Source organism: Phocoena phocoena, chromosome 11, assembly GCF_963924675.1.
Source record: "Phocoena phocoena chromosome 11, mPhoPho1.1, whole genome shotgun sequence".
Taxonomy (NCBI): Eukaryota; Metazoa; Chordata; class Mammalia; order Artiodactyla; family Phocoenidae; genus Phocoena; species Phocoena phocoena.
This window is the reverse complement of record NC_089229.1, coordinates 76,039,601-76,066,538: the sequence shown is the minus strand read 5'-3', so window position 1 is coordinate 76,066,538 and position 26,938 is coordinate 76,039,601. Positions and strand designations below refer to the sequence as shown.

Here is a 26,938-nt window from a genome sequence, read left to right as displayed (position 1 = left end):
TAGAGTTGCTTGTAGTAGTCTCTTAGGATGCTTTGTATTTCTGTGGTGTCTATTGTAACTTCTCCTTTTTCATTTCTAATTTTATTGATTTGAGTCCTCTCCCTCATTTTCTTGTTTAGTCTGGCTAATGGTTTATCAATTTTGTTTATCTTCTCAAGGAACCAGCTTTTAGTTTTATTGATTTTTGCTATTGTTTTCTTTGTTTCTGTTTCATTTATTTCTGCTCTGATCTTTATGATGTCTTTCCTTCTGCTAACTTTGGGTTTTGTTTGTTCTTCTTTCTCTGGTTTCTTTAGGTGTATGGTTAGATTGTTTACTTGAGATTTTTCTTGTTTCTTGAGGTAGCCTTGTATAGCTATAAACTTCCCTCTTAGAACTGCTTTTGTTGAATCCCATATATTTTGGATTGTCATGTTTTCATTGTCATTTGTCTCTAGGTATTTTTTTATTTCCTTTTTTGATTTCTTCAGTGATCTCTTGGTTATTTAGTAACGTATGGTTTAGCCTCCATGTGTTTGTGTTTTTTACTTTTATTTCCCTGTAATTGATTTCTAATCTCATAGCCTTGTGGTCAGAAAATATGCTTGATATGATTTCAATTTTCTTAAATTTACTGAGGCTTGATTTGTGACCCAAGATGTGATCTGTCCTGGAGAATGTTCCGTGCACACTTGAGAAGAAAGTATAATCTGCTGTTTTGGGGTGGAATGTCCTATAAATATCAAGTAAATCTCTCAGGTCTACTGTGTTATTTAAAGCTTCTGTTTCCTTATTTATTTTCATTTCGGATAATCTGTCCATTGGTGTAAGTGAGGTGTTAAAGTCCTCCACTATTATTGTGTTACTGTCGATTTCCTCTTTTATAGCTGTTAGCAGTTGCCTTATGTATTGAGGTTCTCCTATGTTGGGTGCATATATATTTATAATTGTTATATCTTCTTCTTGGATTGATCTCATGATCATTATGTAGTGTCCTTCCTTGTCTCTTGTAACATTCTTTATTTTAAACTCTATTTTATCTGATATGAGTATAGCTACTCCAGCTTTCTTTTGATTTCCATTTGCATGGAATATCTTTTTCTATCCCCTCACTCTCAGTCTGTATGTGTCCCTAGGTCTGAAATGGGTCTCTTGTAGACAGCATATATATGGGTCTTGTTTTTGTATTCATTCAGCAAGTCTGTGTCTTTTGGTTGGAGCGTTTAATCCATTCACATTTAAGGTAATTATCGATATGTATGTTCCTGTGACCATTTTCTTAATTGTTTTGGGTTTGTTTTTGTAGGTCATTTTCTTCTCTTGTGTTTCCCACTTAGAGCATTTGTTGTAGAGCTGGTTTGGTGGTGCTGAATTCTCTTAGCTTTTGCTTGTCTGGAAATCTTTTGATATCTCCATCAAATCTGAATGAGATTCTTGCCGGGTAGAGTAATCTTGGTTGTAGGTTCTTCCCTTTCATCACTTTAAGTATATCATGCCTCTCCCTTCTGGCTTGTAGAATTTCTGCTGAGAAATCAGCTGTTAACCTTATGGGAGTTCCCTTGTATGATATTTGTCATTTTTCCCTTGCTGCTTTCAATAATTTTTCTTTGTCTTTAATTTTTGCCAGTTTGATTACTATGCATCTTGGAGTGTTTCTCCTTGGGTTTTTCCTGTATGGGACTGGCTGTGCTTCCTGGACTTGGGTGGCTATTTCCTTTCCCATGTTAGGGAATTTTTTGAATATAATCCTTCAAATATTTTCTCGGGTCCTTTCTCTCTCTCTTCTCCTTCTGGGACCCCTATAATGCAAATGTTGTTGCGTTTAGTGTTGTCCCAGAGGTCTCTTAGGCTGTCTTCATTTCTTTTCATTCTTTTTTCTTTAGTCTGTTCTGCAGCAGTGAATTGCACCATTCTGTCTTTCAGGTCACTTATCCGTTCTTCTGCTTTGATTCCTTCTAGTGTAGTTTTCATTTCAGTTATTGTATTGTTCATATCTGTTTGTTTGTTCTTTAGTTCTTCTAGGTCTTTGTTAAACATTTCTTGCATCTTCTCAATCTTTGCTTCTATTCTTTTTCCAAGGTCCTGGATCATCTTCACTATCATTATTCTGGATTCTTTTTCTGGAAGGTTGGCTATCTCCACTTCATTTAATTGTTTTTCTGGGATTTTATCTTGTTCCTTCATCTGGTATATAGCCCTCTGCCTTTTCATCTTGTCTATCTTTCTGTGAATGTGGTTTTTATTCCACAGGCTGCAGGACTGTAGTTCTTCTTGCTTCTGCTGTCTGCCCTATAGTGGATGAGGCTACCTAAGAGGCTTGATTGGAGGGACTGGTGGTGGGTAGAGCTGACTATTCCTCTGGTGGGCAGAGGCAGTAAAACTTTAATCCAGTTGACTGTTGATGGGTGGGACTGGGTTCCCTCCCAGTTGGTTGTTTGGCCTGAGGCAACCCAACACTGGAGCCTACCTGGGCTCTTTGGTGGGGCTAATGACAGACTCTGGGAGGCCACATGCCAAGGAGTACTTCCCAGAACTTCTGCTGCCGGTTTCCTTGTCCCCGTGGTGAAACAGAGCCACCCCCCACCTCTGCAGGAGACCCTCCAACACTAGCAGGTAGGTCTGGTTCAGTCTCCCCCGGGGTCACTGCTCCTTCCCCTGGGTCCCGATGCGCACACTGCTTTGTGTGTGCCCTCCAAGAGTGGAGTCTCTGTTTCCCCCAGTCCTGTCAAAGTCCTGCAATCAATTCCCACTAGGCTTCAAAGTCTGATTCTCTAGGAATTCCTCCTCCCGTTGCTGGACCCCCAGGTTGGGAAGCCTGGCATGGGGCTCAGAACCTCCACTCCAGTGGGTGGACTTGTGTGGTATAAGTGTTCGCCAGTCTGAGTCACACACCCACCAGTTATGGGACTTGATTTTACTGGGATTGCGCCCCTCCTACCGTCTCATTGTGGCTTCTCCTTTGTCTTTGGATGTGAAGTATCTTTTTTGGTGAGTTCCAGTGTCTTCCTGTTGATTATTGTTCAGCAGCTAGTTGTGATTCTGATGTTCTCACAAGAGGGAGTGAGAGCATGTCCTACTCCGCCATCTTGTTTTCGACATCTGTCTGTCGCATTCTTGGCAACCATTTTCTCCCAGTCTGTAGCCTGACTTTTCACGTTGTTTATGGTTTCCTTTACTGTGCAAAAGCTTATAAGTTGGATTATGTCCCATTTGTTATTTTTGCTTTTATTTTTACTGCCTTAGGAGATTGACCTAAGAAAACATTGATACGATTTATATCTGAGAATGTTTTGCCTATGTGTCCTCTTCTTGGAGTTTTATGGTGTCATGTCTTATATTTGAGTCTTTAATAGGCTGACGCAATTTTTAAAAATTCAAGTGAAAGATCACATTGCTTTACATGGGGAGAAGACACATTCAAAACATATGTTTCATTCACTTTGGTAACCAATAAGAACTGTGTCCACGTACAGAGCAAAGGAAACATGTCCAAGAAACGTTTTTCTTTTCTTACTTGATTAGAAATAAAAGTCACTTGATCTTTTCTCTTCCATCCTAGTCACAACTAAGTTTTAAGAAAATCCAGGTCATATTGATAACTCCAGGTCAATACTGCTTTTTGCAAGATCAGAAATGTTCCCACATTACATTCTTTAGGTTTCAAAAAGCCTACTGTACTTATTCTCCTGGAATAGTGTGAAATAACCCTTTCCCTGAATGAAAAGCTTCTTTCTACAGTTCTTTCTTCTGAAACAAGGCTTTCCTTTTCTGAGCCCTGAACTGGAATAATTTCCTGGGGATCCCTCTTATCTAGGGGGATTGTAGTGAGGTCACTGCCTGAGCTGATTTCAGTTCATTTTTTTGAGATGAATTGTATGAATGCCTTCAGAAGTCATCTTTTAAAGGGATAGACTTGCATAAAAATAAAACCACCAGATTTCTTCATACAGTATAATGAGGTCTTGACATTCCAGAGATTTGGTACCTAAATGCATAGACACTCAATGAATGTTTGTTGGAAGGAAAGCTGGTGGAAAGGAAGAAAGGAAGGGAGGGAAAGTTAGAAAAGAAATTTTTTTTCACTGGAGATAGGTTTGATTTTTAATTGGGAAAAGGAATGTGAAATTTATTGTTGTTATACTTGTGAACCCAGAATATAATTTATGATGACTTAGAAGTAATTGCCTTTTATCTACATTTTAATGCAAAAACAGTCATTGGACAAGATGCAGAAAAACAATTTACCTATATTTTATACATGTTTTGTTCAAACACCAGAATCAAAAAAAACCCAGAATCTATAAGATACGTTGAAGAATCTCTTTGTGGTTATTATACTCATAAAATGTGTGCATTTGAGTTTTGCTTCTGGACAGACATGTTCTGCTTGACAGTCTCTTTTGAGATCGCTTGCTGAGCACATATATTTTTCCTTTTGCTGATTTTAATGTCTCTGTAGTTTGCTTGGTGGCTGTTGTAGTAAGAGACTAGCTTCTAACCTATCCAAAGGAGGCTAAGATGAACAATCAGAAATAAGATTGACCAAAAACAACAGCTGGGGGACAGTGGCTGTCCCACACTTTTTTAAAAAAATATATTTATTTATTTATTTATTTTTGGCTGCGTTGAGTCTTCGTTGCTGTGCGCGGGCTTTCTCTAGTTGTGGCGAGTGTGGGCTACTCTTTGTTGCAGTGTGTGGGCTTCTCATTGCGGTGGCTTCTCTTATTGCAGAGTACGGGCTTTAGGCGCACGGGCTTCAGTAGTTGTGGCACACAGGCTCAGTAGTTGTGGCTCACGGGCTCTAGAGCACAGGCTCAGTAGATGTGGCGCACAGGCTTAGTTGCTCTACGGCATGTGGTATCTTCCTGGACCAGGGCTCGAACCCGTGTCCCCTGCATTGGCAGGCAGATTCTTAACCACTGTGCCACCAGGGAAGCCCTGTCCCACACTTTTGATCCCAAGATTTCTTAGGGTATGTCTCACTCTGGCAAAAAAAGAAAAACTCGAAACACCAGGAGGGCCAAGGGAGAGGGAACATGGGTGGCTGCCAGCCTGGGCAAATGCATTCCTTTTGGTTGAGCCAAATTCATGAGGGTAGAAGACCAGATCCTAGCTTGAGGCCCAAACCCTGATGAGTCAGAACAAGTGTTCAAGACCTCAAGGGCCTGGTAGGCAATGGTGGGCAAAGATTTGGACATCCTGAACTTGCCTACATTGTGGAGGTGGGGTGCAGTGGGTAATTTTTTTTCTTTTTCTGCTTTTTGGTATTAACTATATTTTCTTTAAAAATCACATATATTACTTACAAAAAGGAAAAAACCCTAAATTTTATGTATTCACTGACTAAATTTCAAAATCAGTATGGAAAAAAAAAATCAGTATGGATTTGCTCCTTTTCTAGGAAGTGTGGTGTTTTCATTTAATAGATTGCTGTTAGTGTACTTTAGAAGCAGCATCCAGTTTGATGCAGTTATTTCAAGGTTTAAGTAACTTAATGAATAAGGTTTAGTTGATGCAAGGTACCCCTTCTTTCTCAGGGGACTGTTCCTCACCTCAGTACCTTATGAATATCAATGGAGCATTATGGGATAGCCTAGAAACAGGCACAGTTATGTCAGTATGATTTACGGCTAACTTGGTGCTCGACATCAATGTAAAGGAGGGGCGGGCAGTTCATTAAATGGTGCCAGGGAAATTGATTATTCATATGGAAAATAAAGTAGATCTGGACTTCATTTCATACACAGAAATCAATTTCAGGTGGATTAAGAGACAAACATGAAAGGCAAAACATTTAAACTTATGGGAGAAAATATAGAATAGTTTTACAACTTTAGAGGAGAGAAGGGTATTACATGAGACACAAAAAGTGCTAGCCAGAAAGCAAGAGATTGGTCATTGGACTACCTTAAAATCAAGGACATTACTTCATCAAAAGACACCACTAAAAGAGTTGGGAGAGGCAGAAGCCATGAACTGGGAGAAAGTATTTGACATACATATAACTGACAAATAATGAGGAAACAGGAAACCATCCTTCAGACAGTGAGACCCCACTTCATCAAAAGATACTGTAAAATGAGTGAAAAATCAGGACATAAATACTAGGGGGAGATATTTGCCATGCATATAGCTGACAAATTATTAAAGGGGGTAAAAAGCACTCTGTAGAAAAATGAAAAAAGCCTTTAATAGAAATTACACAGAAATAGAAATGTGAATGGTCAATAAAAATATGAAAATGCTTAACTTCATTAATAATCAGGAAAATGCAAATTAAAACCACCAGAGGATGCTATTTCCCACTCCCCAGAGTGGGAAAAACTTTAAAGTCAAAAAAAAAGTCAAGTAAGAATATGGAACAACAGGAACTCTTAGACACTGTTGGTGGCAGTGTGAATCAGGGCAGCCACTTTGGAGAACCCTGCAGTCTTGTCAGGAAGTGTTGAAGCTGTGTGTGATCTATAGCCTAGTCATTCAGCTCCTGGCCCACACCTTAGGGCAGTGGTTCTCAACCCTTCCTTATGTTAGAATCTAAAAATGAGCATGTCAAAAATAGGCCTTATCCCAGACGTGTGGTTACCAAGTTGTATGCGTAGGTGCTCAGGGGCACCACCACAAACCCACAGAGGACCGTGGGGTATTTTGCATATTCGAGGGAACACTGTGATACTTGGCATCTGCTGGAAACTGTGTGAACTACTAACTCAAGATAGTTCAGTTCACAGTTTCCTTGTTAGACTTGCTCCATTCTTTTCTATTATGCAATATTTTGCAAAGCTAGATTTTTCAGTGGTTGCTCTAATAAAAAGCAGATAGGAAACCATAGGAAAATCAATGTGGAACAGGAAATGAAAATGGCAGGGTTTGATAAGTTGTACAGAGCCTAACAGGTGCACCTATCCCATTCGTAAGTAATTGTGGTTATTTAAGAATGAAATTAAAATATTTTTTCTTCCAATTTTTGCACATTAGTTTTTCAGACAGCTAGTACATCATTTGGACATAAAGACTTAGTAAATAGTTTGGAACTAACTATTTAGAAAATGGAATTGTTTGGTATTTCTTTTGTCCTAGGAGTGCCATTAAAAAAGTTTAAGAGACATCAAGTGGATCTTGAACCAAGAATGTTTGAGAATCTCTGTCCCAAATTAGTTAACTCAGAATATTTGGAGTTGGAGTCTGTGTGTCTTTGTTTTTAAAAACTTCCCAGGTGATTCTAATGGCCCCTAGAGCTGAGAAGCACTGCTAGGGAAACTCTTACACATGTGACTGAGGTTAGTGCTATTCAAAGTGTATCTGGGGACCAGCGCTGGTTTGCACATTATTTCCTACAGGTCTCCGTCAGGATGTAGTTTATATTAATCACATGTTCAGTGAATAATGGTACAGTTTTTGTAATCCTTTTTTACCCCTATGTTATGTTTGTTCTGGTTAAATTTATTGAAATATAATTTTCTGTCTGTTAAATCTAATAATAAAAAATTGGATAATTGGATTCTGGTAAGGATATGGAGCAACATGAACTCTCATTCATTGCTGGTGGGAATGCAAAATGCTAAAGCTATTTTGGAAGACAGTTTGGTGGTGTCTTACAAAACTAAACATACTCTTACCATATGATCCATTAATCATGATCCTTGGCGTTTACCCAAAGGAGTTGAAAACTTATATCCACACAAAAACCTGCATACGGATATTTATAGCAGCTTTGTTCATAACTGCTAAAACTTGGAAGCAACCAAGGATGTCCTTCAATAAGGTGAATGGACAACTAAACTGTGGTACATCCAGACAATGGAATATTATTCAGTGCTAAAAAGTTAGTGAGAGATCAAGCCAAGAAAAGACATGGAGGAACCTTAAATGCACATTACTAAATGAAAGAAGCCAATCTGAGAAGGCTCCATACTGTATGATTCCAACTATATGACATTTTGGAAGAGGCAAAGTTCTGGAGACCGTGAAAAAGTCAGTAGTTGGCAGGGGGATTGGAGGGTGGGAATGAATAGGTAGAGCACAGAGAGTTTTTAGGGCCGTGAAACTACTCCAAATGATACTATAATGGTAGATACATGTCATTATGGCTATGTCCAAATCCACAGAATGTACCACACCAAGAGTGAACCCTAATGTAAACTGGAGTTTGAGTGATTATGATGTATCAATGTAGGTTCATCAATTGTAGCAAAAGTACCTCTCTGTTGGGGGAGGCTATGCATGTGTGTGGGCAGGGAGTATATGGGAAATCTCTGTACTTTCCTCTCAATTTTCTGTGTACCTAAAACTGCTCTAAAAAAAGTCTTTAAAAATCATTGGGGCTTATATTTTGTGCTTTTCTTCTAATATTTTTCTAGTAATTTACTATTTACACGGTTTTATTAAAATATAATTGACATACAACAAACTGCACATATTTAAAGTGTACAATTTGATGAATTTTGACATAAGTATAATTTGTGAAATTATTATCATGACCAAAATAATGAACTTATCCATCAGTGCCTAAAATGTTTTCGTGCCCCATCATAATCCTTCCTTTTTCGCCTCCATACTTCTTAAGCTCCCCACAGACACAGACACACACACACACACACACACACACCCTCTCCTGGGTAACCACTCATCTGCTTTCTGTCACTGTAGATAAGTTTTATTGTCTAGAATTTCACATAAATGGAATCTTACAGTATGTACTCTTGTCTGGCTTACTTTGCTCAGCATAATTATTTTATGATTCAACCATGTTGCATGTATCAGTAGTAGATTCCTTTTTATTTCTGAGTAGTATTCCATTGTATGAATATACCACATTTTTTAAAAATCTATTCACCTGTTGATGGACATTTCAGTTGTTTTCAGTTTTGACTATTACAAATAAAGCTGTGAACATTTGTGTACAAATCTATATGGAATGAAATGGCTGGGTCATGTTGTAGACGTATGCTTACAGTAACCCATTTTTATTGTATTTTGCAAAAGTGTTAGTCCACCAAGGATTGGACATAAAACTGTTTCTTCACAAAATGTATTTTGAGAAGTACTAGCCAGGGAGATGTGCAAAAAACTGGATGCAGTGGATCCGATCATCCATTGTTAGGAGAATGGATTATTAAAATGGGGTATATATTTATTCAGAAGACTACTTTATAACAATGAAAATAGATGAACGATAGCTACACTAATCAAAATGGATAAATTGTAGAAATTTAAAGTTGAGTTTAAAAAGCAAATTGCAAAAGAATGCCTATGGAATGATTCCATTATACAAATTTTAAAAACAAACCATATTAAATAATATGTTATTTACAAGTTCATACATATATGGTAAACTATAAAGAAAAGCAGGAAAATGGTAAATACAAAATTTAGGATAGCGCTTACTTGGGGAGGTTGGGGTGCAGCGAGGGAGATAGGATGGGTAGACAGAAGCTTTTGAGGCTAATGGGTCATGGTCTATTTCTTAAACTACAGAAATTCATTTTGATGTTACTTTTTGTGCTTATATTTTGTTATAAATTTTCTCTTGTGTATATTCAATATATAACAACAAAATTTAGAAAAATCTCTGAACAGTTGAAAAAGGAGTTTGTTAAGCAAGACAGAAGGTACCAATTATGAATCATCAAGGACAGAAAAAAATCCAGGCTTTAAGTAAATATATATTTGAATGATAGGCTATTAGGTATTACATTTGGAAAAATCAGGGGCATTAAACCAAACTATCATAGAATATTTAGTTAAGAAGTATAGAAAATATGGTATGTTATTTATTAGAATGATGCCTTGCAGCCCTGTAATATGATGATTAAATCAGTTAAGGATATGTGGTAGATGTTTAAAAAAACCTGTGGTCAGTCACATCAAGCTAAAAATGCATGTTTTTAATTTTTGTGATAAATGAAAAATGGTTTACAGAATGAAAAATCAGAATCAAAAATTGGTAATGAAATAACCTATGTTTCCCAGATGGATGGAATTAACTGGGTAGGAGTTAGGTTAAAAAAGCCAGAAAAAAAATGGGGGAAGTTAAGTAAGAAAGAGTTGAAAATTCTCACCAAGAGAAGATAAAATGGAATTCTTTGATAAAATCAACCTTAGGGCCTATGCCTTGAGAAATTTCTGTGTTTTGTCTTTTTACATTTTTAATGGCTTAATAAGAAAAATGATACATAAGAGTTCCCTTTCTGGTAAGAGGTTCAGTATTTCAGAAATGTGTGGGGAGCTGCTCTCCATGGAGAGGTGAACGGCCTGCTGAGTCATGCACAGGCCTGGGAGAACCTTCACACAGGGACGCAGCAGCCTGTCAGTGTTGGGTGGGGAGAGAGGGTGGGGACCGATATTAATAAGCATTTACTGTGGATTTTATTTATACCTCTTATCTGATATCCTTACCTTTTAGACCTAGTCTGTTTTTACTTTTTTAAGGTAGACATTATTATGCATTTTCCACATTTGGTAACTGAGACATAGAAATTCAAAACCTTGCCAAAGATTGCAGAGGAGGCAGATTTAAACCCAAATACATTTGATTCCAAAGCTCATCTTTTTCCTACAATTAATAGCCAATACTTACAGTGAATTTACTGTATTTGTACCAAGAACTGCTCCAAGTGATACACAGATTTTCTCTAATCCTCACAACACTATCAGATAGAAATTATTATCCCCATTTTACAGATGAGAACACTGAGGCACAGAATGTTAAGTAACTTCTTCATTGTCATACAATGAGTAAGTGGCAGAGTTGGTCCAGCTCAGGAGCCAATGTCTTTAACCTCTTTTGCCTCTTATGAGTACCTGTGCCTTTCAAGGATCAGGCTTCATTCTGTCAGGGAAAAGGTTTGAGCCATGTGAGTCATGGAAACGGATTTCTCCCAGCTGGTTACTTTTGGATTGTCTCACTTACAATGATCCCTTCTTTTCTAATTGGACCGTACCCTCTAAGACACTTTGCTGCTGGAATATAGTGGTTTGGGAAATGTTTCTTAGCCAGTTCAAACAAGTTTAGCTAGTTTATTCCTATTTTTTGTGTATGTGCTTTATGAGGTCCTTTGGGCTCATTGTTTTCCTCAGAATAAGAATGAATCCTTAGTAGAGCTTTTAGTCCTCTTAAACTCTCAAACTTCATTCTTTAACTTGGACTTTCCTTAAGACTTAATTTAAAACAAATGGTAATTAAACATCATTTAAACCATTGATGGGATTATAACTTATATCCTTTCTACTCCAAAAGTATTTGAAGCAGATTAAAACAAAAGAAACCAATACAGTGGGGGTAAATACACCTCAAGAGTGTAGAGAAAACAGGAGATAGTTATACCAGAAACTTAAGGTATTTTAGTTCATTGCTACAGAGCATTTAACACTGAATTTCCTGGCAGCTGAGGCAACAGAGAAATACAGTTGGTCAAATGATTTTTATTATATGTTCAAAGAAGATAAAGTAGTTCCTTGGGGAGGATAGGTTTTAGTGATAGGCCATTTGACAACCCTTTCCTTCCTCCAAGTTAAATTATGTCTAAATATTCCCTGGAGCACTCAGCTCTTAGTGCTGTAGTGGAGACTTTAAGGAACTGCCTCAGATAAGTCTTTAAAGACACGCTGTGGCTATGCTGTAATTCTTGCTTAGCAACACTTCAGTTTAGCTTTGCTCCTCTGGGGAAAGGCCAGGTTCTGGCTCACCCCCTCCTTTGTTCGGGTCTCTACTCAAAGGTCACCCCCTTCTCTGATCGTCCTCTCTAAATGAGGCTCCCTCAGTCCACACCTGCCTGACTATCCCCGTGCTGTCCAACATGGAGGCCACTAGATATGTGACAATTAACATTGATTAGATTACATAAAATTAAAAATTTAATTCTTTGGTCATATTGCCACATTTCAAGAGCTCATTAGCCACACGTGGACAGTGGTTACCATACTGGACAATACAGATATATCATTGCAGAAAGTTCTATTGGGCAGTGCTGTTTTATACTCTTACTCTGGATTTCATTTTCTTTTCAGAACTTTTCCAACATTATGCTACATACTTATTGATTTATGTTCCACTAGAATGCTCCCAAAGGCAGAGATTTTTTTTTCTAGAATATTGCTAAATCCTCAGTGTCTAAAGCAGTGCCTGTTACAGTTCTCTGAAAATACTTACTGAGTGAATGAACAAACGAATGAATAAATTTTAGTATTTCAAATAAGAATATTTTGTCTAATGTCCTCGAGTGACCTAGTATACTGTTGTCACAATTTTTAAGATGAAAGAATGAAGATTCTGTAACCAAGGATCTTATTTTAAAGATAATTTGATATTATTAAATATACTAGCCGAACTTTTGTCTTTCATATTGTGAAGGATAATAAGCATGAAAATTCCACTTAACAGTTAATATATTTTCCTGAACATGAAGGTTAAAAAAATACCAATTTTCTTGGGATTAAAAGTCCTGCGGGGGGCTTCCCTGGTGGCGCAGTGGTTGAGAGTCCGCCTGCCGATGCAGGGGACACGGGTTCGTGCCCCGGTCTGGGAAGATCCCACATGCCGCGGAGCGGCTGGGCCCGTGAGCCATGGCCGCTGAGCCTGCGCTTCCGGAGCCTGTGCTCCGCGGCGGGAGAGGCCACAACAGTGAGAGGCCCGCGTACCGCAAAAAAAAAAAAAAAAAAAAAAAAAAAAGAAGTCCTATGAGTAGAATGAGAAAGCAAGGTACTTATTATATAGCTAAATGAACTTACACTGGCATGTGACTGAAAGCAACTGTGATACATTGTGATGGAATATATTAAAGGTGATAATTGTGCAATTATAGCTACACACATGATAGAAATCATAATACATTCTAAAATTGTATAGAAATGTCAGTTTACCTCAATTAATTTCAAATAAAACTTATTCATGAAATGATTGCAGTGCCTAAAAGGAATTTGCTATCTGAACAAAATATAACTAGAAGCATGACTGCCCTAGGTTTGCCTATAAATAGACAGCAAAGCTAGTTTTGTGATTTCTGCCAAGTGTGCAGCTTCAATAGCCTTGGAAAAGATTGTTTCTCGTCTCTTGAGTCCAGCTTTGTTAGGAGATACTTGGAATGGTGGTGGAGGAGGGAGGTACCCGGCAGAGCCAGACAGGTCTAGTAAATCAGTGTCAACAATTAGCCAAATGATAGTTGTCAGTTGGCTGTCATGCCCAATTCCAGTTACCAACAATTAGGAATTGGGTAAAGAAGGAGTTTTTTCTCCTTCACCCTCCCTTTCTAAAATGCAGATATTTTCTGTAGTGTTAGTTCTCAGCGGATTTGCAAATGCAGATCATGGGGCATCTGTAGCCTGTGCTGGATTGGTATTATTTTTCTATTTCAAGTAAAAAAAAAAAAAAGCACCATGGTAAATGTCCTTGGATAACCTTGCATACTTTCAAATCAGGTCCAGTGAAGGGCCATGTTCCTCATAAAAATAATGACTAGGGGCTTCCCTGGTGGCACAGTGGTTGAGTCCGCCTGCCGATGCAGGGGACACGGGTTCATGCCCCCGTCCGGGAAGATCCCACATGCCGCGGAGCGGCTGGGCCCGTGAGCCATGACCGCTGAGCCTGCGCGTCTGGAGCCTGTGCTCCGCAACGGGAGAGGCCACAATGGTGAGAGGCCCGTGTACTGCAAAAATAATAATAATAATGATGACTAACTTTGGAAACCCCCATGTTCAGTTAAGTTTTCTGAGCTACAATAAATATGAATTAAGGATTCATCAAAATGTTTATATTTTCAATTTCAATTCTTGACTCTACTTTGAAGATCTATTCTGTGTATATGTCTGAAATTTTTTATTTCCTTTGGTGCAGGATCCAGAGTACAATTCTTAAAACTTTACATCAAGGGTGGAAAGATAAATTCACTTGCTATTAAGACATTAGGGGTTGTTTTAGCCACTGAGAGAGCATTGCCTGTGTGCTGAGAATAATGTGAGAACCATAGGTTGCCTAAGTCTGTTGATCTTACTCAGGCAGAGTTAAGAAAATGGCCCTGTGAAAATTTTCTGTTACATAGATGTGGGAAAGTAGTTGTGAAAAAGAAGCAAGTTGACATGCTTGACACACAGTTCATGCTAATTTGAAATTTTACCAATACTTAAGTATGATAGTCAGGGTTCCTTTGCCAGTGTGAGGGTCTACTGAAGACGTAACCAGGTCACCGTGGGGAGATGTGCTGCCAGATGTCTCCCCTCCAAAGATTTTTTAATGGGTAATGAATTCAGAATTGACCTCACAGAATCTGATCATCACTGATAGAAAAGCAAGGTAAACATCACTTCCAAAGACAATTTTTCATCTGTTCATAAATCTGTATGCTTATTATCACATGTAGAAGCTTGGCTACTCAAATAAGAATTTCTTTCTGCCCTGAGACTGAGCAAGCCAAACACCAAGAGTATTCTGCTCTGAATAGATGAACATCAATACTGAAATATTTCTTTCTCAGTTGATGTTTAGGAATCATCTGTTGATTTTGATCCATGTAGAGATTCTAAGAAAGATAGTTGATTGAGACATAGGCTTGCAGGTTATTAAGTTTTTAATTTTCTGTTTCTGTAGTATAATTTGGAGATGAATACCAGATTGTCTTTAAAATCACTAAATCATGCTGTCGTCTCCTAACTTTATGATGTCCCTTTCAATGATTAACACAAACCTTTTCTGCCTTCAAGTTTGTAACAAGTGTGAAACTGAGTTTCAGAGGTTAATTCCAGCCTTGTTTCTTTATGACCTGTACATAGTCCAGAAGCATCATTTTATGACACTTAAAATTTTAAAATGTATATCACATCATAAAGCCATAGCACTTCTAATTGAATAGTGACCCTTTGGTGTTCAAGTACACATGTTCTTTATAACTGTATGTGCCAGTATTTTATCAAATCTATCAAGTCCTTGAGGGCAAAGACTACATTTATTTACCTAACTTTTTATTTTGAAATAACTCTAGATATAGAAAAAGTTGCAAAAATACTACACTGAATTTCATGTACCCTTTACACAGCTTCCCCAGATGTTAACATCTTACATAACCATAGTACAGTTATGGAAACCAGAAACTGACTTTGCTACAATATTATTATCCAATATAAAGAATGTATTTTGGGACTTCCCTGGGGGTCCAGTGGTTAAGACTTCGCCTTCCAACGCAGGGAGCCATATTGTAACAAATTCAATAAAGACTTTTAAAATGGTCCACATCAAAAAAAAAAAAAAAAAAAGAAGATGGCTTCCCTGGTGGTGCAGTGGTTGAGAAATCTGCCTGCCAGTGCAGGGCACACGGGTTCGAGCCCTGGTCCGGGAAGATCCCACATGCCACGGAGCAACTAGGCCTGTGAGCCACAACTACTGAGCCTGCACGTCCGGAGCCTGTGCTCCGCAACAAGAGAGGCCGTGATAGTGAGAGGCCCGCACACCACGATGAAGAGTGGCCCCCACTTGCCACAACTAGAGAAAGCCCTCGCACAGAAACGAAGACCCAACACAACCATAAATAAATAAAAAAATAAACTTAAATCATATAGGCTTCTAAGAAGACCTCTGCTTAAAAAAAAAGAGAAAAAAAAGAATGTATTTCAGTTTTGCCAATTGTCCTAAAGTCTTTTTTTCAGGTCAGGGTCCAATCCAGGATCCTATTCTGCATTTAATTGTCATATTTTCTTAGTCTCATCTAGTCTGGAGGAGTCTTCCTCTATTTCTCCTGACCTTAATACTTTCGAAGAGTCCTGGCCAATAATTTTGTAGAATGTTCCGGTTTGGGTTTGCTTGATGTTTTCTTATAGTAAGAATTGGCCTACTCATTTTTGGCAGAAATACCACAGAAGTGACTCTGTTCTCCCCTCAGTGTGTTATATCAGAGGGTACACGATGTTAGTATGTCTTGTTGCTGCTGAGCTAACTTTTGGTCACTTAGTTAAGGTCTGCCAGGGTAGTCTACTGCACGGTTACTATTTTTCCCATTGGAATTATTAATAAATATCTTGGGAGGACATGCTTTAAGACTATGCAAATATCCTGTTTCTCATCATAGTTTTTGCCTATTATTTTATATCCCACTGATAATCTTTGCCTGCAACAATTATTACTTGGTGTTTGCCAAGTAATATGCTGATGTCAAGTAATGCTGATGTATTTGATTTCTATTAGAATTAAATTATTTGAATCCTACTGTAAAGAAGAGCTATTCCTTCTCTTATTTATTCAGTTATTATATCAATGTGGGCTCATGAATATTTATTTTATTCTATGGATTATAATTCATTACTATAACTATTTTGTTTCCCCAAGTTATCCCAGATTTTGCCCTTGGGAGCCCCTTCTTGTAGGCTCTTGTGTCCTTTGACATATCCACATCATTTTTTTTTTTTTTTTTTTTTGCGGTACGCGGGCCTCTCACTGTTGTGGCCTCTCCCGTTGCGGAGCACAGGCTCCGGACGCGCAGGCTCAGTGTTCATGGCTCACGGGGCCTAGCCGCTCCTCGGCATGTGGATCTTCCCGGACCGGGGCACGAACCCGTGTCCCCTGCATCGGCAGGCGGACTCTCAACCACTGCGCCACCAGGGAAGCCCCACATAATTTTTTATAAAGCATTTTGTTACTTACTCTTTGGTACCACATGATGCACCAAGTTCGTTTTGCTCCAGTGAGAGACTCCATCATTTCTTCAAAGAGCCCTAGTTCTTTTTAATTGGAGATTGATTTTTCCGTATTTCTTTTTCCACAGAAATGTTTTCTTATACATTGATTGCATTTGAATGTCTTTCTGTGGTACCAGGCAGTTTGAAAGCTGTTTGGTGATTTTTCTCTCTTAAGGGCATTGTTCATAATTGGTATATTCTTACCACTAATGTATTAGAAAATTTGGCTGTAGGGTTTGCTGACAGAGCTAGGAAATCTGTATACACACACACACACACACACACACATACACACAAGCACCTTTCTCTCTCCATCTATCGACCTGTCTATCTCCCTATTAAAGACTATCCTGATAATTCTAATTACAACCCAGTACCACTAGTTTCCTTCTAGACTTCTCCCTTTCCTTATTTGTAATGCCTTTCTCCAACAGGGAGAAACCTGTCTTTCATTATCCATAATATATTTACTTATTTCCTCAGCCCTAGTATACATGTAAAGAAGTTTCAGAATTGTGATTCCATAATCCCTGTGAGAAACAAATTTACTAACTATACTATAGTGTTTGGGTACAGTTCTTTTTGTTTTTAGCTTTACTGTGTATAGCAAAAATACTGATTTCCCCAATCAGTTTAGATCTTTTCTTCTCAACCTTTCAGTGTGGTCCTGTTCTTCATTTGCAGTACAGCTGGGTTCATTTGTTACTATTTGTGTTCCATTTGGGTACCTGGACACACAGAGGCTGATTTTCATTATTATTTATTTGGGAGGTATGTGAAACCTTACTGTAGTTTTAAGAGTCAGAGCGATATGAAAAGGCATTCTTAGAAAAGTGTGACTCCTATGAAATGTGATCCCTTGTATAGTGTTTCATTCCCTCATTCTTTCTACCCCATTCCCACTCACCCCCCGTAGCTTACCAATTTCATTACTTTCTGGCTTATTTTTCCGTATTTCTTTTTCCACAGAAATGTTTTCTTATACATTGATTGCATTTGAATGTCTTTCTGTGGTACCAGGCAGTTTGAAAGCTGTTTGGTGATTTTTCTCTCTTAAGGGCATTGTTCATAATTGGTATATTCTTACCACTAATGTATTAGAAAGCTAATGAAACTATTTTCTTTCTTGAAAATTTCTTTTGGAATTTTTTCTGGAATGAAAATGAGAATATGAATTTTGAAGGTCTCATTAGCACTAAACTGTCTATTCCTTAAAAAGATTTGTCTAAAAAATGGTAACATAAAACAAGCAGCAATGTTTTTCAAGTTTTAACCTGTTATATATATATATATATAAGCAAAATACTTAAAATTTTTCTTTCTCCTTAATTGAATTTGAATTATTTCAAGTGTCCATGAGAGCTGCTAGCCTGTTAGATGAACTATGTATTTTTTGCTCCTGGAAGTCTTGCAGAATACCTTTTCTTTTACACAAAGTAAAACAAATCATGTTCCCAAGTCTGTTGAATAGTGCAGTGGTGCATTTCACTGTGTGCTCTTTTTCTTTCCAAATCCTCTGCAGGCATTTGGGCAGTCCTTCTCCATCCACCGTAAGGTTGCTGAGGATGGAGAGACTCGGGAGGAAACACTTCTGCAGGAGTCAGCGTCAAAGGAAGCTTACTATCTGGGGAAGATCTTGGAGATGCAGAACGAACTGAAACAGAGCCGGGCTGTGGTGGCCAACGTGCAGGCAGAAAATGAGAGGCTCACAGCCGTCGTGCAGGATCTGAAGGAGGTAAACAAACAACAAACATATTCCCTTTGAGAGAGCTGTGGGAGAGAGAAGTAAGATGAAATTCTTCCTAGGAGAGAGGAATAAAACTTTTTCTCTAATCAGAGGAGGTGTATTAAACAAGAAGCACTTGATGCCAATGCTAGCAATTTTTCTGCTTTTTTAGTTAAATGACAGCTTGTTCTGAGATGAGCTTTTCTCTCTCTTATTGTTCGTTAAGAATTAAAGTCTATTTATTGAGTACTTAGCAATTGGCCTTGCTATTTCTGCAGAGGTGTTTAAAAAATACAGTGACCCTAAGGTCACTTCCTCCCCTTTACCTGTTTCAATACAATGTGGAGAGGAACGGTTGGCTGTTATGCTCGGTGTCAGCACTAATTCAAAATGAATGTGGTGTTAGCACAGGACTCTCCTCACTGGGGAGAGAGATCCTGGGGGAGTGTTCTGAGGGGTCTTAGAGTCTGGTGATGCAGAACCATAAACTCTTCTTCTGGCTGTAGACAAGCAGCAAATTATAGCTGGTATGAATCAGGTTAGGAGCCTTCTTCAGTCCCCGGGCCCTCCCTGGACTCACTCTTTCCCTTCAGCTTTTCACGTAGCAGCGTCATATGCCAGATGGTTTCAGAGTGGCAGAGTCATTCTGTGCTGGAGGAAGGAGGTAATGTTGGGGACAGAAATAGCCAAAAGCAGCTTCATCCACCAAACCCTTTTAAGAGCATTTTTGAAAACTTCATATTAAGTCATTCACTCCATTTTTTTATTAAGAAAGCTATAGAAGAGGTGCAGATTTCCTCTGATTCCTACACCAGTGCAGTGGAGGTTGACAAACAAATACCGGGTCCACTACCAAGTGGGCTCATTAACTGAGCGGTTTTTAAAAAATTTATTTTTGGCTGCGTTGGGTCTTGTTGCTGCACGTGGGCTTTCTCTAGTTGCAACGAGCGGGGGCTACTCTTCGTTGTGGTGCGCGGGCTTCTCATTGCGGTGGCTTCTCTTGTTGCGGAGCATGGCCTCTAGGCACGCGGGCTTCGGTAATTGTGGCTCATGGGCTCAGTAGTTGTGGCTTGCGGGCTCTAGAGCGCAGGCTTATTAGTTGTGGCGCATGGGCTTAGTTGCTCCGCGGCATGTGGGATCTTCCCAGACCAGAGATCGAACCTATGTCCCCTGCATTGGCAGATGGACTCTTAACCATTGTGCCACCAGGGAAGTCCCTAACTGAGCATTTTGATAATAGAAAAAGGTCAGATGAAAAAATTGTTTGATATTGTGAAATATAACCAAAGTAATCCACTGATACCTTTCTCTTGACATTAGTGACATATTAGAAATAAAATTTCATTATTATAACATATAAGTTGTCCAAAATTTACTGGAATTTAATCAATAATTTACATTTGCCTGTGTCCATATTACCATGAATTCAGTGAATATTGACAGTAAGTTTTCTGCTTTAGTTAGTTCATTGTCTTTGCACATGCCCCAGATATAGAAATATGACTCTGGAGACAAAGAAAAGAGCCAACCAAGGGGAATTTAGTGTTGGGTACCAAAAAGAACATGAGAGTTTTCAGGATGCCCTGCCTCATTTCCCTCCACTGCAAATGATTGTTAAAAAACAGAGCCCATCTCCAGTTCTTCATTTGATGCATCTGTATGTGCTGGGTCTTCACCATCACTTGCTTATCCTTTGGAGTACCAGACCTCCTCCTCCAAGTGGACTCAAGGTCATATAGTGCCATAGGCCACCTTCTTGGATTAAGCAAAGCCCAGAACATCCACAGGCAGAGACCTCAGCAGCCATGGGCAGCAGGTTCACGTGGCAAGTTGGCAGAGAGGCTGTGATATGGGCAACCTGAGGGCCATGGGCACCCACATGCAGGTGGTTTGTGCAATCAATGAGTCAAGCAGTCTTGATGGATCCTCTGAAAGCTACACAGCCCCACTGTGCGCGGCAGTTGCAGCTGAGGAAAGAACAGCAAAGGTTGAGGAAAGGGTACCACAGATGTTTTCCTCTTGGGGCAAGACAGTGGAGATTGATGGAACATCCTCACTTACATATGCTGTGCTTGAGTGCAGTTTCCAATGAGTAGATTTATGATAAGCGGCAGGAGTTGATTATTAAGAATGAGGATGCAAGTTAGGAATAAACTGAGGCCGCAAAGGAAACAAAATGCTGAGAAGCCCTTCATTCAGATCAGTTCTCAAATTTTAGTGAGCACAAGAATCACCTAGAGAACTCATCAAAACACTAGTCTTGGGCTCCACCCCCTAAAATTCTGATTCAGCGTACTAGGTGGAACCCAAGAATTTGCATTTCTAACAAGTTCACAGCAGGTAGAGACCACACTTTAAGAACCACTAATTTAAACTTCTTTGCCTGGCTTAAAGCTGGGCATGGGGGTATCATCAGGCTCACAATTTGGGGAATTGCTGAATGATCACTTGGTTATAATCCTTTGATTTCTATGCGTTTTCAGTAGTTGATTTGCCTTAAGAGAATAACTTGTTACGTCCAAATTTATGTATTTTTTTAATCTAAAACAGCTCAAGGCAGTTTAGCCATTTGGATTTGTCAAAAGAAAAAAAAACAAACAGGTGGTCAGTTTCCTGGTCTTCTAAGTGTGCCAACAATTTATCTGTTAGTATTCTTTCTGATGGGCTGAAAGCTAGTGAGTGGTATTATTACATCCCAGAGCCCTGCTGTTTTTCATGCAGACATTGTTTTAATGTAGCTAATAAAATTATTATTAGCATGTAGGGCTGAGGACATTTGTAAAAGGAGAAAAGGAATAAATTCTATTTCTTGGTATGTTGATACAGACTTTTGATGGCTGGTATTAAATTCAAATCCCAGATTTGTTTTTATTGTAGGCTTAGTTTTGTTTGTCATTTTGTATTCTGGGTATTGATTGGTGCATAGTGACTGGAAGAGAGATGATGAAACAGAAAAATCATGACCTGATGGACCATGAGAAATAGACAAAGATAACCAATAAAAAGCATAGTAAATCATCAACTTGACAGATGCTGTGTGAATTTTTTTTTTTCTTTTTGGCCGCGCCCCACGGCATATGGGATCTTAGTTCCCCTGTCCAGGAATCGACCCGTGCCCCCTGCATTGGAAGTGCGGAGTCTTAACCACTGGACTGCCAGGGAAGTCCCTGTGTGAATTTAATAATTTAATTAGTGGAATTATTTTTATTTACTAAAAGGACTAATCTCTAATTTCAGTAGGATCATTGGTACTGGCAAAGGTGCCCGTGTGTGTATATGTGCTGTGTGTGTTATGGAAGCTTTACACTCATATTTGCGCACGCGTGTGTGTGTGTGTATTTAATTCCACAGCCAACTTCTTTTCCATATATGGTATGTATAGGACAGTATAGTGGAAAAAATGGAAACATTTCTGAATTAGAAAATCAATATTCTAGTCTCAGCACTGCTAAAAGTTTTAGAATTATACTCACGGTATTTGTCAAAGATTAGTTTAGTATATAGTAAATACACAATAAATGCAAACTGTTATCATTAATAACTTTCTGCATCTGCCATAGAGCTATTGTTGAAATTATCATTTATTATGTAGATCCATATTCTTAGGTTAAAGAAACATTAGGTAAATACCCTTTGAATCTATTGCCTTGAAAATTCTTTCCGTTGAGCTATGAATCAGGTGGTAGGAATTATAGTATGGGGTTTTTTTTTTTGTTTTTTTTTTTTGTGGTACGCAGGCCTCTCACTGTTGTGGCCACTCCCGTTGCGGAGCACAGGCTCCGGACGCGCAGGCTCAGCGGCCATGGCTCACGGGCCCAGACACTCCGCGGCATGTGGAATCTTCCCGGACCGGGGCACGAACCCGTGTTCCCTGCATTGGCAGGCGGACTCTCAACCACTGCGCCACCAGGGAAGCCCTATAGTATGTTTTCATTATTGCTTTGGTTGTTAAAAACCTCCAGCACTATGTGTCACTATAAAACCTAACTTAGATTTTTCATATAATTCTCATTTTTAAACATTTTCATCAGCCTTATTGTATATGTGTTCCTAATGGTAAACTGCTTTAAATAAGATTTTTAAGTACAGGGAGTATAAAGAAAAAATGTCACCCAATCAAAGAACCAAATCGGAGTTAATCTTAAACAAGTAGGTGTTAATCCTACAGGTCTAGTAACAGGCACAGGATGGGAAGGGGGGAATCCTTGGGTGACCTTGACCAGCATCAATTTGGTGAAAGCTAAATGAGAGCAGATCGATTACTGTAGTGCCTAAGCAAATATTGAGTAAACAAGTTTGAATTTCATTTTTTTATCTCAACCTATAGGTCTAAAATACTAGAAGATATCCTGAAATTTCACTGTACAGCCATGTCACTGTAGCTACCAAGAGCACATGGCTCCCTCTTCTGAATCTTTCCTCAAGTTAATGAAATTTCTGGCACAATACATGAAGCTTTAGTACAATATCTAAATTTCTAACTAGTTGGTAACATTTTATTAAGATATGGCCATTTTATATTTCAAAAGCTGCTTAATCCATATGATCTTTATCACATTTGAAGCTCCATTTTTTTTCCCTCATTGGAATATACAATCAAACTTTATAATACACCAGCTCAATTTTCAGGAATCGATTATAGCCACATCTATAAACTTTTAGTCCATGAAGGCACCTAGTGATTATTTGGTAAAGCCTACTCCCAGATCAATAATTCTTTCTCCAGTAACCTGGAATGGCCATGTAGCCTTTACCCAGACACTTCCATCACTGTGGAGATGGTAAACTATGAGTCCTTCCAAGGAAGGGACTGTCTTTTGTTTGTCATTTATCTTGGTATCCCCAGGACTCAGCACAGTGCCTGGTCAAAAGCAGACATTAAAAAAAGAATGTTTGTTGAGTTGAACTGAACAGAAATAACATACTTTAGGAGTTAGCTACCTCTAGTTTGAATTCCACCTGTGCCACTTACCAACTGTGTGATATTGGACAAGTTACATTTGTTCTGTAAGTGTCACTTTCCTCACTTCCGACATGGAGATGGTAATACTAATGTACGGGTCCTATGTCAAATGCCGTGCACAAAGGAGATGTTAAATTACTGTTCATTCCTTGTCTTCCAGATCCCTCCCAAGGCTGCCCATCCTGTTACTTGGCAGCTCTAATTGTTAAACTGCCCTTTTTTGTTCAGTGAAAATTGACTCCCTGTAATTTTCACCAACTGGCCATATTCGTAGCCTCTGGATCTACAGAGAATACATTTTTTGGGTTTTCTATTCCACTTGACAATTTTAGCCCATGCCCAACAGCTTCAAATATTTGGAAAGAACTATCTTGTCTTCTCTTTTTCAGATTAAACATATCTAGATCAATTAGCACTTCCTCATGTGACATGGTTTCAGGATGCCTCAGCATCCTGTTTATTACCTTCTTAGACTGAGATCCAGTGTCTCTTAAAAATGTCTGCTTTTTAAAAACAGACTATTGACTGTCTTTACCCCATTGGAAATTTTTGAAAACGTGAACTGTTGGATGAAGGGTTTGAGTTTCTCATCTTAGTGTTTTCATCTTTTTGGATTTTCCACTTTGCAGTCATACATTCATTCATTCATTCAACAGAGGTCTGTTCAGTGCTTGCTATGAGCCAGATGCTTGGGTGCTTGGAAGCATCAGTGAACAAAAAGTCAACAAGGAGTGGTTGTTTTCAATGTTAAAACAACTAAATGTGTTCAGAAACTATTTCCTTCTACTCTTTAGTATCTGTGGAGATAGTGAGCTGTGTTTTAGACAACATATACTATAGATTGAATGTTTGTGTCCCTCAGCATTCATATGTTGAAACCTAATCCCCAAAGTGATGGTGTTTGGAGGTGGGGCCTTTGGGGGTGAATAGGTCATGAGAGTGGAGCCCTCATGAATGAGACCCTATAAAAGACACCGCAGAAAGCTCCCTTACCCCTTCCACTACGTGAAGACACAGCAAGAAGTTGGCCATCTATGAACCAGGAAGCGGGCTTTCACCTGACACTGAATCTGCCGGTGCCTCGATCTTAGACTTCTTAGTCTCCAGAGCTATGAGAAATAAATGTCTGTTTAAGCCGTCCAGCCTACGGTGTTATTGTTATAGCAGCTCAAATGGACTAAGACAACATACAACATTTCGTACAGTAAATTACACTCATCTTAGTCTCTCGTTAAAACTACAGATAGGTGGTACCTGCTGTGACTAAGCAAAAAACATCTAAACAGTCCGATTAGATGCCATGGACCTCAGCCACCAGCACAGAGTCACTTTATTTAAGGAGAGTCCTTCAGCCACTCTTTAAAAATCAAATTGCTTCTACTGCATAAATAGGTGGTTTGGTAATAGTGTGGAATTAGAAATCAGGATATCTGAGTTCAGGTCCTAACTTGACCATTTTACTAGTTCTGTGATTAAACTTCTCATTTTCCATATAAACATTATAATAACGCCTCTCCTACTCCTCATGATTTTTATGAGGAGAAAATATTTTTCATGAAAGTGCTTTACAAGAAGTAGAGGACTATGTTAGTGTTATTTATTGTTTCAAAGTTTGTAATCGGACTTATTCTTACACAGCAAGACAAAAACAATAAATTTAGAAAGATGTATTGGGGTCTACTGTCAGAAGGCCCCAGCACCTTCTGACAGTAGCAAGAAGTAATGACTGGGGCTTCCCTGGTGGCGCAGTGGTTGGGAATCTGCCTGCCAATGCAGGGGACACGGGTTCGAGCCCTGGTCTGGGAAGATGCCACATGCCGCGGAGCGGCTGGGCCCGTGAGCCACAACTACTGAGCCTGCGCATCTGGAACCCGTGCTCCGCAACAAGCGAGGCCGCAACAGTGAGAGGCCCGTGCACCGCGATGAAGAGTGGCCCCCGCTCGCCGCAACTGGAGAAAGCCCACGCACAGAAATGAAGACCCAACACAGCCAAAACTTAATTAATTAATTTTTTTAAAAAAAGAAGTAATGGCTGACACTCTGACACCAAAAGAAGAAACAACACATGTTTAAAAGCCAGTAGGCTGAAAGAGGAGAGCTGTCTGGGTGTTCTTACTATCAGTGTAAATAGCCTTTCGTAGCTGGCTGGTTCTCAAAAGGGTCACTGCGTTATTTCTCAGTACAACATCGAATGTGCTTACTGATGGGGAGAGGTTAAACTATTTAATTAAGTCATCCAATAATAAAAAAGCTTTTCTTATATTCTCTGAGGTTTCTGGTTGAATGATTGGTCATTGAGAGCTGTGTTTACACATAGCTGAATGAAATTGACACTTCCAGCTGAGTGATGATTTTCCTGTTCTGTAAAGGCATGGCTTGGCTATAGCTGCAAAGTTATTTCCCTGGCACGTCCCAGTTTCTACTTGTTGGGAATGGACCTCACACCTCCCTGGAGCGATGCAAAGTGTCAAACAGTGAAGAATTATCACTCTTTTACTTGGTTTAAATAACTAACAATAACATCATAGCTAACATTTATGAGAGCTTATCATGTGCCAAGCACAGTACTCAGCATCTTACATTGATTATCTCATCTAATTCTCTTAAACTTATGAGGCATGTACTGTTTCTATCCCCCCTTTACAGGTGAGGCAGAGAGGCTGACAACTTGTCCAGCAAGCAGTCAGGCTGGTGTCCTAAACCAGGCAATCTGACTCCAGAGTCCCTGCTCTTAACCGTGTTAGTGCCTGCTTATTTGTTTATTGATTCCACTGGAGAGAGCTTTTTTGTCAAAAAGTTCTTTCTAACACTCGCTGAGCTGCAGTAAACAAACATCCCTATTAACATCATAAAGGAATTTGAAAGCAGTTTAGCAATATACAAACAATTCACCTTTGAATAATTGTGATTTGATTGTGCCTTTGGGAAAAATAATTTACATTAATGGGTTTGTTTGTAGGATTAGTTTAAAATTACAGGCTCATAGAATTTTTTTAATGTATGTGCATATAGTTCTGTGAATTTTAACAAATAGAGATTCATGTAACCACAATTATGATGCAGAAATTGCATCATCCCCAAAACCTCCCCCTGTGCTGTGCTACTCCTTTGATAGCCTTCCCCACCCCAGTCTCTGATAATCAGTCATCTGGTTTCTATCACTATAGTTGCATCTTTTCAGGAATGTAGTGTAAATGGAACCATACAGTATTTAACCTTTGAGAGTGGGTCCTTTCCCTCAGCATAATGCCTCTGAGATTCATCTAAGTTGTTGCACGTCGTTTCTTCCTTTTTATTGTCAAATACCACTGTATGGATATACTACAGTTTTGTTTTTTTTTTTAATCAATTCACCTATTGAAGAACATTTGGGTTATTTTCAGATTTTGGCAATTACAAATAGAGCTGCTATATACATTCATGTACATTTATATTTTTATGTGAACGTAAGTGTTCATTTCTCTACGGTAGATACCCAGGAAAAGTAGAGTTTGTGGATGCAGATGTGGTACGCTGGCAGATGTGAATGCGGACAGTCTTTGCAAGTCCTCTTCAGGTTGCTTCAGTTTTCTCACTGAAGGAAGCAAGGCCAGCAGCTGACAGGGAAGATGGGG

The 26,938-nt window shown here is 39.0% G+C and overlaps 1 protein-coding gene across 16 annotated transcripts in view; it reads left to right on the top strand.

Annotated features, from left to right (window-relative positions):
* Positions 1–26,938, top strand: part of BICD1 (BICD cargo adaptor 1) — a 203,825-nt gene that overhangs the window by 68,249 nt on the left and 108,638 nt on the right. For all 16 annotated transcript variants that reach the window (XM_065886693.1, XM_065886689.1, XM_065886691.1 and 13 more), the window contains exon 2: positions 18,158–18,370. In XM_065886693.1, the coding sequence (XP_065742765.1) occupies positions 18,158–18,370 (213 nt within the window). The remainder of the gene's footprint in view (positions 1–18,157; positions 18,371–26,938) is intronic.